Raw genomic sequence first — 19,895 nt, forward strand, 5'->3', positions numbered from 1 at the left:
CATACTGTTCAAAAATCTCCGTCTGTTGAAGAGTTTTATTAGAAAAACTTGAGTTTGTACACTGGGTCTCTTTGCGGATGATACTAAACTGGGAGGAGTGGTAGATACGCTGGAGGGCAGGGATAGGATACAGAGGGATCTAGACAAATTGGAGGATAGGGCCAAAAGAAATCTGATGAGGTTCAATAAGGATAAGTGCAGGGTCTTGCACTTAGGACAGGAGAACCCAATGCACAGCTACAGACTAGGGACCGAATGGCTAGGCAGCAGTTCTGCGGAAAAGGATCTAGGGGTGACAGTGGACAAGAAGCTGGATATGAGTCAGCAGTGTGCCCTTGTTGCCAAGAAGGCCAATGGCATTTTGGGATGTATAAGTAGGGGCATAGCAAGCAGATCGAGGGATGTGATCGTCCCCCTCTATTCGACATTGGTGAGGCCTCATCTGGAGTACTGTGTCCAGTTTTGTGCCCCACACTACAAGAAGGATGTGGATAAATTGGAGAGAGTCCAGCGAAGGGCAACAAAAATGATTAGGGGTCTGGAACACATGACTTATGAGGAGAGGCTGAGGGAACTGGGATTGTTTAGTCTGCAGAAGAGAAGAATGAGGGGGGATTTCATAGCTGCTTTCAACTACCTGAGAGGTGGTTCCAGAGAGGATGGTTCTAGACTATTCTCAGTGGTAGAAGAGGACAGGACAAGGAGTAATGGTCTCAAGTCGCAGTGGGGGAGGTTTAGGTTGGATATTAGGAAAAACTTTTTCACTAGGAGGGTGGTGAAACACTGGAATGCGTTACCTAAGGAGGTGGTAGAATCTCCTTCCTTAGAAATTTTTAAGGTCAGGCTTGACAAAGCCCTGGCTGGGATGATTTAATTGGGGATTGGTCCTGCTTTGAGCAGGGGGTTGGACTAGATGACCTCCTGAGGTCCCTTCCAACCCTGATATTCTATGATTCTTGCCTCTCTCGTCTAATTACAAAGAAAAGAGATCACTAAAACACATTAATTATGCTTTTTACTGTCTTTAAAATCAATCACTTAAAAACCTACCATAACAATTTACCATGCAAAGAAGGAATCAATCTACATTCCCACTAAAGACCAACTGGAAATCACAAAACATAGAACAAATACAAACAAACAGTCTTAACTTGAACTATTCTTAACTCAAAAATAGACAAACGGTTTAAAATATAGTGCTTACTTTAAAAACAAGTTTTACACAGATATGTAGTGCTTTCTAATAGGAAAGCCAATATTTTCAGTCCAGCAGTGTGTAGGACTTATGTTCTCAGCTAGAAAATATCACTGAAACAACAGCAACCACTAAGGGTTTCAGAGTAGTAGCCGTGTTAGTCTGTATTCGCAAAAAGAAAAGGAGTAATTGTGGCACCTTAGAGACTAACCAATTTATTTGAGCATGTAGCTCATGAAAGCTTATGTTCAAATAAATTGGTTAGTCTCTAAGGTGCCACAAGTACTCCTTTTCTTTTCACTAAGGGTTTGTTTACACACAAAAACTTGCACAGCTTTAATTACATCAGTGTAATTTAAAGCAGTACAATCCCCTTAGCTTAGATGAAGTTATATTGCTACAGAGGTGTTTTATCAATGTAGTGATTCCTGTACAGGAAGGGGAAATAAGATAAATATCAGTGTCCAGGTGCCTTATACTTATAATGGTCCACACTAGGGCTGTGCTGGTTAACTATTTCTATTTAAAAAAAAAAAAAAAATCACAACACTAACTGAACAGGTTTTGAACCAGTACAAGAACTGTTTGCAGATCAGTCTTGAGACAACCACCCCACTGGATGGGTGATGTTGAAACACTGTTTTTAGTACTGAAACAAATATTGCTTTAAAAAAAATCAGAAAGGTGTTTTTAGAAAAATGCACACATACCCTTTTTATATCATATACACACTTAATATAGTAACTAAGCTACAGCATTCTGATTTAAAACTAGAGTCATTTTGACGGGAAGCTATTAGGTAAGGAAGTCTGATTTCATTAAAAACAAAAGTCTGATTTACTCTGCTATATTCATGTTGATGTTCCTCATTCAGACGGGACAACTAGCTGATTACACATAATTCTGTACTAAGCTGCAACTTTGGGTTACACATACTGCAGCAGAATAGGTCTTTAACGGTCTTATGTTTTAAAATAAAAACTACCTGCGGGGATTTTTTTAAAACAGACACGCACAAAGATTTTGGTCCCAATGACATCTGTATCCTTCTAAATAGGATATGACACCAGGGCATAAAGCCAGCAGTAGAGGCTGCAAATTGGATCAAAGGTGCCTAGCACGGATAGAGCTCTGAATAACTGGCATTAGCACCCAGATAAGCATATTTCCTAAGGACATTTCAATCTTTTGACATTTGACTTCAGAATTAGCTACCACTGAAGAAGACACATTCCATCTCTAGAGACTATAAGGTATTCTGAAGAGACTGTGCAGAAAGTCAAACTTTGCTGTAGCATAGTACTGCACATATTGCACTTCTGCGATCTTTTTCCTAGCAAGCCCTAGTGTTTCCAGCACCACAGAGAGATACCCATGCTCCACATGCCACTCGCTCACTGTGTTGGAGGCAGACTGAAAAAGTTTATGCTGCTTGGAGGAAATGAGTATGGAGAAATAAAGATTTGTTTTCCCCCCCCCCAACCTGACCAATTGCCTTTCACTGACTACAAGCAGAATCACTCAGTATCTATTATTGGATCTGAGGAATACAATAATGCTAGTTTATGCAGTAGAGTTCATCTTTATTGACTGCAGAAAAAGAATCCAGATATGGTAGGGGATCCCTAGTATCCTCTTTCTCCACCCAATTATACCCCTGAATCTCAACTTCTAACTTTTCATCCGCTCTTAAGTCAGCCAGAAGTAGTCATCAGACCTAAGCAAATCTCTCTTCCCAGAAGGCATAGAAAGCTGCTTTGACAGTGCTCCACAGAGTTACACAACCAGAGAATGTGAGGGCGTGTCAGAGTTCACTTCAGCTCTCCTGAAAGGCACCGCTACCATCATGTTACCAGGCCAGCCAGTAACTTTCCAATAGCGAATGTGCACTGGGCTAAGAAATCAATTTCAAGACTCCAACAGACTACCTGGTAACTTGCCTATCTTCTAGTTTTCACACCAGCCACAGCAAACAAACTTCTGGAAGGTGGAGAAGACACAACAGATATGTTATGCAGGTGAAGTGTATATTTTGTTCCATGGTTAGGTTTTCCTCAAAATTTCCCAGAGTGCCCTGTAATAAAGAATGTCCTGTACCTTCCATCTTCCAGTTGGAGAGCTCTCAGTCCTGCCAAGCAGGCATCTTTATTTACTCGACTCAAGTCATCTCCAAGAATAACCAAGCATGATAGGCCAGTGTATGTCATTGCTATGTGACCACTGTCATAGGGATGAGATATACCAGGACCCTAAAATTAAAAGAAAATACATTTAACTTATTTTGATTTCATAAGCTCTTGAATTACAATTAAGTATTCAATGAATTACAATTAAGTAGTCAAAGCTTTGACAATGTTTTAAAGGTAAATAATGTTAATCTTTGCATTAATTTTGGTCAAGTGGAATTTATCTGACTAGACATGCCTGAAGGAAACTATATAACTGCACAGCTTCATCTGACACACTTGCTGAGGAGTTAGAAGTTTACAAATACTTCAAAAAAAACTTAAACATGAAATTGCAGAACTACCAACTGTGATATGAATCTTATTGCTTAAAATCAGCCACTGTATCAGATGAGTGGAGTATTGCTAATGTAACACCCATGTTTAAAAAAGGCTCTAGAGGCAATCCTGGAAATTACAGACTGGTAAATGTAACTTCAGTACCAGGCAACTGGTTGAAACTACAGTACTTATCAGACACAGACAATCACGATATGTTGGCGGAATCGTCAGCATGGCTTTTGTAGCACTCCTCACCAGTCTATTAAAATTCTTTGAGGGGGATCAACAAACATGTGGACAAGAGTGATGCAATCAATCAGTGTAGTGAATTGGACTTTCAAAGCCTTTGACAAGGTCCCTCACCTAAGGCACTTATCCCATGACTGCTGAGTTTGCTTAAGAGGGAAGGTCCTCTCATGGATCAGTAACTGGCTAAAAGATAGGAAACAAAGGGTAGGAAGAAATGATCAATTTTCACAAAAGAGGTAATTAGTGGTGTCCCCTATGGATCTATACTGTTCATCATATTCATAAATGACCTGGAAAAGTGGGTGAGGTAGCAAAGTTTGCAGATAATACAAAATTACTCAAGATAGGTAAGTCCAAAGCTGACTGCGAAGAGTTACAAAGGGATTTCACTAAATTGGGTAAACAGATGGCAGATCACATTTACAAATTGTATTTCAAGTAACGCACATTGGAAAACAATCTCAGCTATACACACAAAATGATGGGGACTAAAGTAGCTGTTACCACTCAGGAAAGATCTTGGAGTCATTGTGGATAGTTCTCTGAAAACATCCACTCAGAACACATTGGCAGTCAAAAAAAGCTAACGTTAGTAACTGCTAGGAAACGAATAGATAAGATGACAGATAATATCAAAATGCCACTACATAAATCCATGATATGCCCATGCCTGGCATACAGCATGCAGGTCTGATCACCCCATCTGAAAAAAGGTATTAGAATTGGAAAAAGTACAAAGAAGGCAATAAAATTTATTAGGGATATGGAAAAGCTTCCATACAAGGAGAGATTAAAAAGACTGGGACTGATTATCTTAGAAAAGTGATGTCGGGGGAGGGGAGGAGGGATGATAGGGGTCTATACAATCATGAGTGATATGGGAAAAGTGAATAGGGAAGTGTTATTTATCCTTTCACTTAACAAAAGGACCAAGGGTCACCCAATCAGGCAGCAGGTTTAAAACAAATGTAAATATGCACTTCTTCACATAACGCACAGTCAACCTGTGGAACTCATTGCCAGGGGATGAGGTGAAGGCCTAAAGTGTAACTGGGTTCAAAACAGAATTAGATAAGTTCATGAATTGTTCCTCTGTCTGTAAAATGGAGATAATGGTCTAACCTCCATTATAAAGTGCTGTGAGATCTACTGACAAAAAGCACTACATAAAAGCTAGGTATTATTATTATGATGATGATACATTTCATTCAGATGGATCCCCCAAGCATTTTATAAGCTACAGTGGATGCTGCTTAATAGCAATCCCAGTATCAACAACTTTTGCTTAATACCAACATTTTACTGTGAAACAATGCCACTCCAATTACTTTAATGTTAAAGGGATTTGAACTTTGCCAACAGGCATGCCATTTATTAACAACTTTGAGGGGTGGGGAAGAGGAGGTTTATGGGGCTGCAATCAAGCAAAAAAGCGCTGGGGCTGCACAGTAGCTCTCCCTGTGCTCTGATCTACCCCGGTGCTGGGGGCACAGGCTTGGCATTGTCCCAGTGCTTCCTTCCATGGCTGCAGCAAACCTGCTTGTGGTCAAGAACCCACAGTCCATAGAAGGAGGTAACAGGCTGTGTCACCTGCCTCCTTGCCCAGTGGGAGACACCCCCCCACACACACACACGCACCCCAGAATCCCAGTGCTGTGGGCTCTGAGAGGAGGCAGCAGGCAGGGCAGCAGCAGGGCTGCAGCCCAGATGCTGGGTCTTTCCACATAGAGTGAGGGCACGGGGGACCCATGGAGCTCCACAGTGTCTCTCTTTGCGCTCTCTGCGTTGCTTCCTGACCTGGCACGCAGGACCCGGGCTCAGCAAATCCCAGCACTTCCTTCTCTGACAGCAGCCCTGTAGGCAAGTTTGGGGGGCTGCAGCTAGAGCAAGTACATCCCAGGGCTTCCTTCTCTGGCTGCAGCACTGCAAACATACTTTCAACGTTATTGGCAATTTCCAGGTAATAGCAATTTTTTGCTGGAAACAGACTGCTAATAAGCAGAATCCACTGTATATGCAAAGTCCCCTGCAGACTTTAAGAGGCTGGACTAACTCTGCTGTAAGGCCCCCAGTTTCTGTGGCAGATTCATGTTAAACTCAAGAACTGACATTTTTCAGTGCAATATTCCATTTATTTGTATTTATTATAAATTCATTTTTTTACTACCTCAATGTGCTAGAGAAATTTTGTATTCATAATTCATAACTGCATCAAAAGGGAAGCTAGTGGTTTTGACAGTTAGGGCTTTTGGCACTAGGAAGGTGCCGAGATATAAGCTTCTGCTGAATGATCAGTAATGAAATAATCCATGTTGAGATTTACATTGTTATACTTCAGCATAACCACTGCATTTCATGAATGGGGACAAATCAGACTCTCGGACTGCAGACTTCAAAGACAATCTAAACACGACTTCAATATAAAACGCTGTTACCTTCACAACCATAAAAGGCCAAACCCTTGTGAAATGAAATGAAAGCTTCAATTCTGCACCAAATTCCACAGCTGCGGCATAGAGTTCATTGACGACATGGAGACTGCATGATAGCCAAGCACACAATAGGCACAGAGAATGCTGTGCAACAAGAGGAGAGGAGGAAAAGAAAAAACTCTGGCAGGACAAATCCCTACTCTTACAAAAACACCACCATGAATTTAAATTATGGTATTACTCAAACTGTAGGCACTGAGCATCCATAAAGGGAGACAGTCCTTGCTCTTGAGCATTTACAGAGCCAAACAGAAAAAAGATCCAAGTGGTGGAAAGGGATACAATATACAAAGCTTCACTTTCTGTGAAGTAATACGAGGGCAAAGGTGGGCTGAAGGCCAATGGTAGAAGGCAGAAAGTTAAAAAGGAGGAAGGGAAAAGGAGGGACACTGAGGAAAGGATGAAGAGGGGCACAGAAGATGGGAAATGAGACTGGCAATGGAGAGACTGTGAAGGAGAAAGGAAGGGAGGTAGGCACACCAGAGTAAAAGATGTCAAGAGCTTAAATTGCAGAATACAGAGTCTACTGTCACACCAAAAACCTGGATTTGGGCAGGTCTCTGCTGCTGGGTACTCTCCACTCACAGCATGATGCTCTTTTTCCTCCAGAGTACATGGAGGAAGTGGGGTGCTCCCTGGAGCCCTTATGGACTTGCTCTCAGAGGGGATAACACCAACAGAATCCAGGTCTAGAGTCTGTACCCACCTACATCTTACCTCCTGCTCAGCAGCTGTAGATGGTGGCAGGGTGACTAATCTCTAGGTCAGTGGATAGACTGCCCTCAACATGTGTGATTTCCACGATTAGCTCATATGACAAGGAGAGGTGGGTGCTACTGAGACCTCCTTATTGGGGTTATCCCTCCATTGAGGGATAACAGAGGTGCAGAATGGGAAGTCATAGTGGGCCTCACATTATGTCCTCCTGTCAACAACTGCTCCCAGATACAGTCTGCGGAGGGACAAGTCTCCAGTCCTGCCATTAATTCTACACCTAGGACCATGTTGCTCTTCCTCCCATGGCTCAGACGACTGGTAAAGGAAGAGGGGTCCAAAGCCCAGGCAGAGTAGACGGGATGTTGTTTTGCCATCTCCTCTGGCACATCCACCAATCAGCAAACTATATAGTACTTTATTTATCTAACTTCGAGACTGAGTTGCCCCTGCTGGGATTGGAACATGGTTTCAAGGATTCTAGGCACTTCAGCTCTGAAGGTTACAACACTATGTCCTTACCTCCAACAGACCTTCCCCTCAATTACTTTTATTCTCAGTAGCCCAGTGCCCAAGATGCTCTTCTACATTTTTTGAATTTTAGAATTCTGATCCCAAATATAAGCACCCAGGGGAGTTATCACAAATTCCTGATGTCTAGGACCATAGAATCAAGCTCCATCACAATAAATATTCAGTTCATAAATGACTGTTTAAGTCTTTTTTTCACAAAACCTACATTTGGAGCTAACATTGCCCTGATAGTGTCCTCTGTAACCTAGGAGGGTGACCCGATTTCCTTCGGAGTGTTTTACAATCTAACTTGGTCAAATAGATTAAAGTAAGGTGAAAAGAGTTTGGAAAAGTTCCATGATACTTTGAAACAATTGCTTATATAACATGCAAGTAGGTCAATCTACACTGAAGAGTAAATTGAATTTCCAAAGCTTTTAATGCAATGGGATTATACAAACAGGAATAGCCAAAATCTTAAATTGTTTTACTTCATATGTCCAGGAAGAGGAGGAAAGATGCCAGCACTAACGATATACAACGACACTGAAAAAGCTGTAGTCTGCAATAAATATTGATTGCATTTCAGAGTTTTGTGTATACATGCATCTCACTAGGGTTAAATCAATCTCCAATAAATATGGAGATCTGAAATGGAAGATTAGTAAAAGTTGGAGTGAAACAATGTTAAAATTTTACTTCACAGTGTTTAATTCTCCTGGAGAGAAAGATTATGCTTATCAGGCAGATCAGATTTAGTACAATATAAAATAAGTCAAGACAAAATATAAAGTGAGATTATAGAAATTCCATTTGAAATTAATGTCACAGTAGCAATGGTACGGTTAAGAAGGAGATTTCATTGTAAGTTAATATTCTTAGGCATTTGTAATTCTCAAAAATATTATCCTTTAGACTTTCCAAAGGTACATTTTGAAAAGTTTGGTAAAGTTTTGTTCTGGAAGAATTATAGTGAGACTGTCTGTACTATTATGTTCACCATTTTTACAAGACTATGATAAATTTTGTTGTTTAAAAAAAAAAAGGATGCCTTGTGAGATATTATTTGAAACGTCATAACCTGATGAACATTACTGTCCTGGTAATAGGTGTATCAACATTGTATGTGAAGTTATAAGATTCTACTCTGTGTGTATCATTGTTATAACACGCTCCAAGGTTAAGAAAAGCAGGCCTTTCAGCCCCCAGACAAGTATCAAAATTAAGTGGGCTATCACCTACTTAAGCAGCCATTCTCCAGCAGTGGGAAGGTGTGAACAAGAAATTTACATTTCATCACAAAGACAGTTCAACTCTCACTTGGGTAATCCTCAGAAGGGAGTGGTATAAGAATGAGACAGTGGCCTCCAATTCACCTCTCTCCTCATGACATCAATGACTCCCAAAGAACTGAACAAGAGGGAGGAGTCCCAGCCTGAAAGAAAAGGAGTACTTGTGGCACCTTAGAGACTAACCAATTTATTTGAGCATGAGCTTTCGTGAGCTACAGCTCACTTCATCGGATGCAAGCCTGAAAGGTGACCCAGCCTGTGGTGACACGAAACCTTTTGCTTTTAAGTTCATTTAGCAACCATGACCTGTTTCAAGAAGTTTTACAAGACAAAGGCCTTGTCTACGCTGCCACTTACAGCGCTGAAACATTCTTCGCTCAGGGATGTGAAAAAACACCCCCAAGTGATGCAAGTTTCAGCGCTGTAAAGTGCTACAGCGCAGCGCTGGTAGCTATTCCTCTCACCAAGGTGGTTTTATTACAGTGCTGGGAGAGCTCTCTCCCAGCACTGGAGCTGCGACTATACAGTCACGTTAAAGCGCTGTGTAGACATACCCAAAGTGTCATTGATTAGGGGTCCCCTCAGTCCACTTTACGGTCTAACAGTTTAAATTTTGAAGACTGTAAGTATGGCTACAGGTATGTTAAAGCAGGAAAAAGTCAGATAGTGTAATTCTCCCATCTGTCTGTAACTTTTTTGTGTCTACAACTGACCCTAAAGCAGCAGCAGCTCCTCCTGTCCCAGATCCCCTCTCTGGGCACTGCAGCCAGGCCCATAAGATTGTAGCACCATTCAGGTTTGACCCAGCTGCCTCTCAGCCATCACCACAAGCCGGGGGGCCAAACCTGAGCCACATGGCAACCCAGCATACCAGATCACATCATCCAGAACAGGAGCCTCGGCCTAGTTCAGTGGGACACAGGAGCTACCATTGCCCGTGTCAGAAGTGAGGAAAAAAGAAAAAGGAGTACTTGTGGCACCCTAGAGACTAACAAATTTATGGAGCTACCACTTTGCATGCCCAGTCCTGCCTCAGCACAGCAGAATGGGACTAGACAAACCTCTTGAGGTCCCCTACCAACCCTACATTTCTATATCATTTAAAGCCAGCTTTATCCTGGCAAGGCTTCCATAGTTTTTGTTCCTTTCAGTAAACCACTAATTTATTTGAAAAAGGAAAGAAGGTAGCATTGGCAATATTTTAAGCCCTTTTTTAATATCAATTATAACAAAGACAGATCCAATTCCTTTTCACCAAAGGCAGTAGACAATGCATTGATGCATGAATGTAAAAAAGTGTGCTGATATATGAATAGTTTTTAAACAAAGGAATGTACATTGACTTTCACAGATTATCCCCTGGCTTCTTTCTACAGGCTAAATTACAAGAGCATAGGACAGCGTATAGGGCAGCAACACATTTCCTGACAAGAGGAGATTCACGTCTTAAATTGTGTGCTGTTTGAACAGACGTGTCAAAATGAAAAAGCACCAGTGAAATGCTGACACCCTGTAACAATATTTAGCACATTATATCGCACTCTTCATTTTCAAGGTGCGTTACAAGACCTCAGCCAAACCCCTTTTTGCTAAGCCCAGTTCCTCAAGCTTTGTGCAGGAGAGAGGATTTGGGCATAAATGAGTCTCCCAATGACGCATGTGCTGATTTAATGTACTGCATTAAATTGTTTAAAGTTTTATTTAAATATTATGAATGATACAGTGATTTATTAGCTACCCCTATGGTGGAGGAGTCCCCTCACTCACTGTTGCACTAGTGCTGTGGGATAGACATCAGGTTCTGATTATATGGTGATTTGAAGAAGAGGACTGGCTTACAGTACCAGACTGAAGATATGTTTACAACCTTATTCAGGTTTTGGATTGTCATTTACATATTTAAAGGTTAATAAGATTTTAACAAGAACTCTTAAAAATTACAGACCCTCGACTATGCTTATTTCTGTAAGAGTCTGTTACAGAGACAGATTTTTTTCCATGAGACTGCATAACAGTTCAGTGTGTAGTGGATTATGACTGAGGCGAATGCCAATCATAACAGGTGACAAATTCATCTGATTATTGCAATGTTAGGAGTAAAATGATGCAGACACAAGCTATGGTGTAAAAAAAGAGGGCAGATCCACAGCAAATCAAGGCACAAAGATTACGCTGCTAATGCAGTGCCTAGTGCAGAGATGCATTAACTCCCCTTCACAATTCTTTAGCCTTGCTGAATGTGGAAGGAAGACTGTGGATGTAAATTATGAAAACAAAGGGTGCCACTCTGTGCACCCAAGCAGGAAACTGCGCTGCTGCCTTGGCTGATTTGCTATGCAAAAGGAGCAGGTAAGTTGTTGCTCCAGTGTCAATTTTATATATCCTCCTGTGCATAGATGCCCACCCTCTCCTCCCAGTTTCAAACCCCCATAAAAATCCTCTGATCTTACTTCCACCCTTCTTTCCCCATTCAAATACTTGGCTGGAATCTGTCCCCTACCTGAAACTACATTCCCTTTCCCACATATTAGCAGCAGCTGACCTGTCTTCACCACCCTCCCACATGCTGCACGGATCCCTTGCCTTCTACTGCCTCTCCCTGTCCAGCTTACCAGTCTATTCAGATCTTCGGAGCCTACCAAATCCTCCCCATCGTCTTCAGCAGCCTCTGTTCACTTCCAGTTTCCCACCATTAAAAGCAATGCCTCTGCTATTTCCCACGTTTCCCATCCCCTTGATCCTCAAAATCCCATGGATTCACGTACCCCCCACAACAGATGCGAGTAGGATCTCAACCATATTTGAGAAAGATTCAGCTGTCCTGAGGTTGAACACAGAAAGAGAAATGTTGAGAACACCGCGCACCTCCTCTGCCATGCGGAATTCTGCTTTTTCTGGACAGGATTCACATGTAGTTCTTGGACCAGAGAATATTTTTACCCAGTAGATTGCAATTAGGAACTCCCATTTTCTAAACCAAGCACTGACAATTTGCTGTGTAGTTTTGGCAATCCACAACCTGTACATCAATTTCTCCATAACCATTTGTAAACAGAGAAACAGTACTGTGTGGGGGTGCAGTGGGGATTTAAAAAAAAAAAACTATGCAAATGCAAACAAATATTAATTTCTTTAAAGGGTTCCTGGTTCTATATTCACTTCATGTAGTTATTCTCTGAAGAAGCCACAAGATCATTTACTAGTTATTACAGGGGTCTTCTCTCTCTCTCTTGCACACACACACACAGAGCCTACTAACCTTGGATGGATTGAATGGCACCCCCAAATATGAAGATCCTCGGAATCCACAGCGATTTAAATTTGATCCTAGGAGGGGAAAAAACACCTCATTTACTCTGTTGAAACAGCCATTTAAAATTATAACTCTTTGGAGAGGATCCAGACATGTTAATTCAACATAATTCAAAAGAAAGCTATAGTAATATTTTATCTTTTCAGTACATTGGCAATCTCAGCATATTATTTCAGGGAACAGAAAGTTTTTTCAGAATGATCTTAGTGCCAAGCGTAAAAGAGGCTTCACCTGGCTGAAATATATTTTGTGCTAATTGAAATTTCCTCCATTGTTTTGAAAGAGGAGATTGCCTAGTTGGAAAAATGCATAGCATAAACAGGTTATTTTCCTCTGGATTTCCATCCACCAAGACTGTTTAAGATCAGCTGCAAAGCACAGAGTCAACTACTATGGTTTTAAGTTGGCACTGATTTTTTAGCCATTTAATAAAGATGGTAAATAGGCTCATTGTTAGATCATATCTTGTGTGGTTTAACACAAACTAAAATAGCCTGAAAGGTCACAAGATTTAACAGCAGCATTGCTTATTTCTCTCCTCCAAAATCTAGAAGCATGAGAAGCTTTTATAAGAGGGAAAATTGCTCACTTAGCGATTATTCAAATGTGAAACTCTTATTTACAGGTTTTATATTGTGTTGATCTTCATGGTATCTGAGTACTTAGGACGTACAGTACTAATGCATACCACACACCATCAAAAGTCAAGTACAGCCCAGGTCCTCTACACCAGTGCTTCTCAAACTATCTGATGTGGCGGACTGGCAATTTTTTTCCCAGTGTGCCAGGCACCGGTACCATATTTGTGCCATATTATTATCGCACTCGCATAGGCATGTAGCACATCAGATCAGAAAAACTAACATTCTTCACTGTATTAATTGGAATGGGAGTGTGCATACCACGTGTAGCGTACTCGTGGAGATGTTCCCATTTAAATACACTGAAGACTGACTGAAAGGCTGTGCATCTGTGTGGATGGTATAAAATGACTACTATTAGTTTATGATCCAAGCAAATATTTGAACATTCGTAATATTAATTTATATCGGAAACAATATAATGAATAAAATAAAAGCTGGCAGACATTATTTTGTTTATTTTGTAAACAAATATTACAATACAAATAAAAAAATATTAAATCAAACCAGCAGTCTCAAAGATATTATAAAAAACATTATATATAAGTAATAAAATCAAAAATAATGAATAAAGGTTAAAAAAATAAGATGGAAAGGAACATTAAATTGAAGACATAATTTTGAAAATATGTCAATACTAAAATATCAAATTGATAAGCTATTTTATTAACACAATAGGCATGTTAAACCTTAACCTTTACTAATGGGGAAGGTGAGCCTGATTCTTCGTCAGCTTATCCAGTCGTGGTTCAATTGAGGACAGTGACACGCACAATGGAGAATATCCATACTATTCCTGTACTTTATCTTAATGACACTCATGGTTGAGAAGCCAGTCTCGCAGAGGTATGTTGAAGGAAATGGGAGAAGAGTTTTCAGAGCAATTTTAGTAAGCTCAGGATATTCTGCTTTTACTTTTATCCAAAAGGAAGTTAGTGATGTTGTAGTTTCAAAACTTCATCTTCAATCCTTCGTCAGCAGCCAGCTCCAACAATTTATCCTCCACAGTAACAGTTAAGTCATCTTTCAATGGAATAAACTGATTTTGGATCCATCCAGTCCCTTTCCGTGGATCTTCTTCTGTTAGAAAGTAAAACTCTAAACGTTCTGCCAATTCGTCAAGTGTTCACTGATGACATTTTGTAGAGATGTAACATTAAGGTCTTCGCCTGCATCGGCGATTATTGTCGCTAATTTGTGAAACATGTCATAACAATCTCTTGACACTCAACTCTTCCATGTTTCTAGCTTTCGTTTCTGTCCGTCCATCCACCTTGTCTGCCATTGTAAGACACAAAGCCATCCTTCCCTGCATGGAGGTGTGGAGATCATTAAAGATGGCAAAGATATCAGCCAAATAAGCGAGCTTGGCTATCGAATCCACATCTCGGAACAATTGTGACCAATTTGGTTTTTTGTCCTGAAGAAACTCGGCAAGCTTGTTTCAGAGCTCAAATACTCTTGACAGGACTTTTCCCCTCGATAACCAACGTACATCGGCATGCAATAGGAGCTGTTTATGATCAGCTCCAATATCATCACATAATGCAACGAATAGTCTCAAATTTAAAGCATTTGCCTTTACATGGCTCACAATTTTTACGACTTCGCTGAGCACTATTTAGTTCTGTTGACATTTTTGTTGTTGCAAAACTTTCTCGGTGAAGGAAGCAGTGCATCGACTTGCATTCAGTTGCAAGTGCCTTAATCTGGGTAACCACTCCGGAATGCCGTCCTGTCATTGCGGCAGCACCATCAGACCATACGCCTACACAAAACTTGAAATCCAACCCACATGTTAACAAAGTAGTCACTCACAGTCTTGAGCACTTCAGAACTAGCTGTTTTTGTTGGCAGTAAAGCAGAAAACAAAAAAACTCTTCCTTCAAACAACCCTCATGTTCAAAACGCACATACACCATCAGAACTGCCATTTTAGCAACATCTGTACTTTCATCAAGTTGCAAAGAAGAGTACATTGCTAATTTAATCTGTCCTATGAGCTGATCTTCCATATAGTGAGACAGATTGTGAATTCGTTGAGCTATACTGTCATTTGAAAGTTGCACCTGAGCCACTTTCTTTGCCGGCTCGCCCACCATTTCCATGCAGACATCTTTAATACAGCCCTATCACTAGCGTTTCACCGATTGTGTATGGCTTTTTAGCCTTAGCAACGCAAAGCACAAGTATTTATGCGTGACACTTCAAGGATCTGTTTCTGACAGCCTTTTAAATCAACATACTTTCTTTCAAAGAACTCTTTCGGCTTTGAACTAATTTCATTATGTTTTGTATTTAAATGCCTCTTGAGTTTTGACAGCTTCTTTGTGTCGTTAGCCAACGCATAGCCACAAATAATGAGCTGTGGTTTTGGCACTCCCTCATCATTCGTGGCTACAAAACCAAACTGAATGTATGAGGAGTCATATTTCCGAGTAAAGCTAGTATGAATTCTTTTTGTTGACAATACTTCGGTTTCATTTACATTGTCGTCATCTGATTCAGAATTACTTGCGTGTTCAGCAATCGGATGCCTGCTTGATAAATATGTCGATTGGACCTTGCTTCGCCATCTGTAAATTAGGCATAAAAATAATGAATATAAATTCCATTACCCTGGGTATATACTTAATTTATGATATTAGGATGAAAGCCAAATAAATGCAGTGGGAATGCTTTTACTGAGAAATATGTGCGGGAGAACATTGATTAATAGGGTAAGTAATATTAGGATAAGAAGATAATATACATTTTAAAATTAAATTGCAAACAGGGTAATAATTGGAAAGTTAAGATGGTTTGAACATATGGAAAGAATGAATAATGAATGTCAAAAATAAGATTTACCTGTCTGAAGGATATGGAGAAAGCAAGGAATTTAGAGAACTTCCTGGCAGAAACATGTAGGTTTGATTCTAGAAGAGGGGAAGGCGATAAGTAAGAACAAAGAGAGTGTATGAAATGATATATGGATATAGTGGAAGTGAGGACTGTTTATTTGGCTATAGGTGTGTGGTGCTCAATCGTCTCTATCTACCTCGTAAGGGATACGGCGGGATAGGATAGAAAATTATTAAAATTTATAATATTAGTACTTACATTCTCAGATCAGTGGGCTCGGACGGGGTCCCAAATGACAAGCACGCAGACATCCATATGATGCTCTTTGTTCAACTCGATAGTAACTTCCGTGGGGCAGGGTCTTTATATGTGAAGGAGTGGGGTAAGCATGCGCTCGTGCATCTCATGCAAAACATGCTGTAGCGCTATGGCATAATTATCAATATTATAATATGTGCTTCTGAAAATATTATTTAATATTGTCGACTTTATCGACTGATAATTATTCTTGGTGAAATTCCAGTGAGATTTTTAAATTATTTTTCTCTTTCTTTCCTGGAAACTCGCCGTGGACCGGCAGCTGATTGCTCCGGTCTGCAGACCACCACTTTGAATAGCATTGCTCTACACAGCTCAAATATGCCTCTCTGAGCTGTATTAGCATAGCTGGATTGACTCAAAGGGCCTCTAGAGATAACAGGCTAGTTAGTGTTCTAATTCCCCTCAACTAGATGTTCTTAAGCGCCCTTAATTTTGCTGTTACATCCTTTGCTCTGACCTAAAAGTCCTAGCCCCTGTCTACATTAGAGAACCTAACTAGACAATGTAGTTACACGGTAAGCTCCTAATACAGATGAACTGTGCACAGATACAGAGGCATCTTACACTGGTGTGATTTACCAGTTGATGCCCCACTTTATATCTGCGTCTCATGTCTACAGCAGAAACTTGCACCAGTAACTACACTGATGCAAGTTTCTCAAACTCGATCTAGGGAGTTTTCTGTTACTCAGCGGTGCAGTGAAGGCCCCATTGTGCTGGGCCCCGTATAAGCACATAGCAAGAGTCCCCTGCCCAACAAGTTTTATAATTCAATTTTAGACCTGATGCAACAAGTGTGAAACACAATGAGGGAAGAGGAGAATGAGGACATGGTTAATGACATAAGGTCATATGGCTAAAGAAATTCTTCATCATCATCATCTTCGTGTTCCCATTATGCCTCTGGCATTTAGGCAGCGACAAAGCTCCTCCACTCCTGACTGTTTCTGGCAAGTCTTTCAATGGCTCCACAGCTGTGCCCCAGGTTTTTCAGCTCGGCTTCCACAGCTCTTCGCTATGTTCTTTTCAGGTGGCCTCGTTTTTGCTTGCCTTCAGGTGTCCATCTTGTTGGTACTCTGGTGATGGAATCAGTTTCCATCTGAAGCAGATGGCCAATCCATCTCCAGCACCTCCTGGAAATGATGATGCTCAGATCCTCTTGGCTGAACTGTTTCAATGGGTCTTGGTTTGAGATTGTTCTGGGCCAAAAGATACGGATTTTTCTGAGAAAGGTTGTCTGGAACGAAGATAGTTTGGACAGGTCATACTTGCTCATTCCCCAGCATTCTGCACTATACAATAATGTTGAAATTACACAGCTCTGATATATCTTGAGTTCGGTTTTGTATGTTGATGATTTCCAGACTGTATTTAACCTCCTGAAGGTGTTCCTGGCTTTACTGATTTTGTTCCGGGTGTCCTGGCTTGTTCCACTGTACTGGCTGATGGTGCTGCCCAAGTATGTGAATGTTTCTACATTGGTGAGAACATAATCCTCTATCCATACTGGTGATGGTGAGGCAATAGTAAAGGTCATGATATATGTCTTATTATGGTTGATTTTTCAGACTAATTTGCTGGCTGAATGCATTGTGTGATAGACCTAGGCCAGTTGGGTACAGCAGAGTAGTAGAAGGTGGACATACTGGCCACTGGATAAGCAGTTTTCTGTTCCCTGAGTGACCAGAACAGGGGCTATGCTAGAGCAATCAGGAACCTGCTAGAACCAATTAAGACAGGCAAGCTAATTCAGACACCTGGAGCCAATTAAGAACATACTAGAATCAATTATGGCAGGCAGACTAATGAGGACACCTGGTTTAAAAAAGGACCTCTGATCAGTTAGTGGAGGGTATACAAGGAGCAGGGAGTGAGTGCTGCTGGAGGACTGAGGAATACAAGTGTTATCAGGCTTCAGGAGGAAGATCCTGCTGTGAGGATAAAGAAGGTGCTTGGGGGAGGCCATGGGGAAGTAGCCCAGGGAGTTGTAGCTGTCACGCAGTTGTTACAGAAGACACTGTAGACAGCTACAATCCACAGGGCCCTGGCCTAGAACCCGGAGTAGAGGGTGGGCCCGGGTTCCCCCCATCTTCCCCAACTCCCTATTTTATATAAGAGGAGTTGATCTGGACTGGGAGTCCCACCAGAGGGGAAGGTCTCTGGACTGTCCCCCAACCCACTAGGTAGGCCAGCAGAGACTGCAGGGATTGTTCTCCTTTTCCCCATGCTGGCCAGTGATGAAGTTAGCTGAGCGAATGGCAGGTTTGAGCCACCAGCAAAAGTGGCCAAACTGAGGGCTGCCATGAACCTCTGAAGTGAGCAAATCCGCCAATAAGCGCAGGATCCACCGAGGCAGAGGAGAAACTGTCAGTTGAGTAGAGTTGTTTTTTCTTGTATGTGGTGTTGGATATGTGATAGGAGAGGGAGATCTGCGAAGTCCAGGTCTTCAAGGGATGAGAAGGATGTCTAATGCCTCTTGCAGGGTTGTCCTTAGGATTTATGGGGCCCTACGCAGTATTATTAAACTGGTGCCCCTATGCCTCTATTCAGTTTTCTTACTGTATTAGGCTTAGACTTGCGTGTTTTATTTTATTTTGCTTGGTAATTCACTTTGTTCTGTTATTACTTGGAACCACTTAAATCCTACTTTTTGTGTTTAATATAAATCATTTTTTACTTATTAACCCAGAGTATGTATTAACATCGGGGGGGGGGGGGAGGGGTGTCAAACAGCTATGCATTTCTCTCTATCAGTGTTATAGAAGGCAAACAATTTATGAGTTTACCCTGTATAAAGCTTACACAGGGTAAAACGGATTTACTGGGCTTTGGACCCCAATGGGAGTTGGGTATCTGAGTGCTGGAGACAGAAGCACATCTTAAGCTGCTTTCAGTTAAGCCTGCAGCTTGTGGGGGATGTGGTTCAGACCTGGATCTGTGTTTGCAGCAGGCAAGCGTGTCTGGCTCAAACCAGGCAGGGCACTGAAATCCCATGGTGGCAGGGAAACCAGGCTCAGAGGTAGTCTACACACATCAAGTAGCAGTCCCAAAGGGGGTTTCTGTGACCCAACCCGTCACAGTGAGTATTTGCTTCAGGTTGGGGGACTGTTTGTAAGCGAGGACTGGCCTGTCTCCCAAGGTCTGTGAGAGTGAGGGACCATCCTTCAGGATAGGTTGTAGATCCTTGATGATGTACTGGAGAGGTTTTAGTTGGGGGCTGTAGGTGACAGCTAGTGGCGCTCTGTTACTTTCTTCGTTGGGCCTCTCCTGTAGTAGGTGACTTCTGGGTACCCTTCTGGATCTGTCAGTCTGTTTCTTCACTTCACCAAGTGGGTACTGTAGTTTTAAGAACACTTGATAGAGATCCTGTAGGTATTTGTCTCTGTCTGAGAGATCGGAGCAAATGCGGTTGTATCTTAGAGCTTCGCTGTAGACAATAGATCGTGTGATGTGGTCTGGACGAAAGCTGGAGGCATGTAGGTAGGAATAGCGGTCAGTAGGTTTTCCGTGTAGGGTGGTGATTATGTGACCATCGCTTATTAGCACTGTAGTGTCCAGGAAGTAGATCTCTTGCGTGGACTGGTCCAGGCTGAGGTTGATGGTGGGATGGAAATCGTTGAAATCCTGGAGGAATTCCTCAAGGGCCTCGTTCCCCTGGGTCCATATGATGAAGTCATCAATGTAGTGCAAGTAAGAGCACTAGGGGAGGAGAGCTAAGGAAGTGTTGTTCTAAGTCAGCCATAAAAAATGTTGGCATACTGTGGGGCCATGTGGGTACCCAGAGCAGTCCTGCTGACTTGAAGGTATAAATTTT

The 19,895-nt window shown here is 41.5% G+C and overlaps 1 protein-coding gene across 1 annotated transcript in view; it reads right to left on the minus strand.

The window, feature by feature from the left end:
• The window catches only part of PGGT1B (protein geranylgeranyltransferase type I subunit beta), a 67,003-nt gene that overhangs the window by 27,558 nt on the left and 19,550 nt on the right, over positions 1-19,895 (minus strand). Inside the window, exons 3-4 of the mRNA XM_084629050.1 lie at positions 12,222-12,289; positions 3,293-3,444 (exon numbers count right to left, since the gene is read on the minus strand). Of these exons, the coding sequence (XP_084485176.1) occupies positions 3,293-3,444; positions 12,222-12,289 (220 nt within the window). The remainder of the gene's footprint in view (positions 1-3,292; positions 3,445-12,221; positions 12,290-19,895) is intronic.

Source organism: Lepidochelys olivacea (genome assembly GCF_965140295.1).
Source record: "Lepidochelys olivacea isolate rLepOli2 genome assembly, chromosome: 5".
In the NCBI taxonomy this organism is placed as follows: domain Eukaryota; kingdom Metazoa; phylum Chordata; order Testudines; family Cheloniidae; genus Lepidochelys; species Lepidochelys olivacea.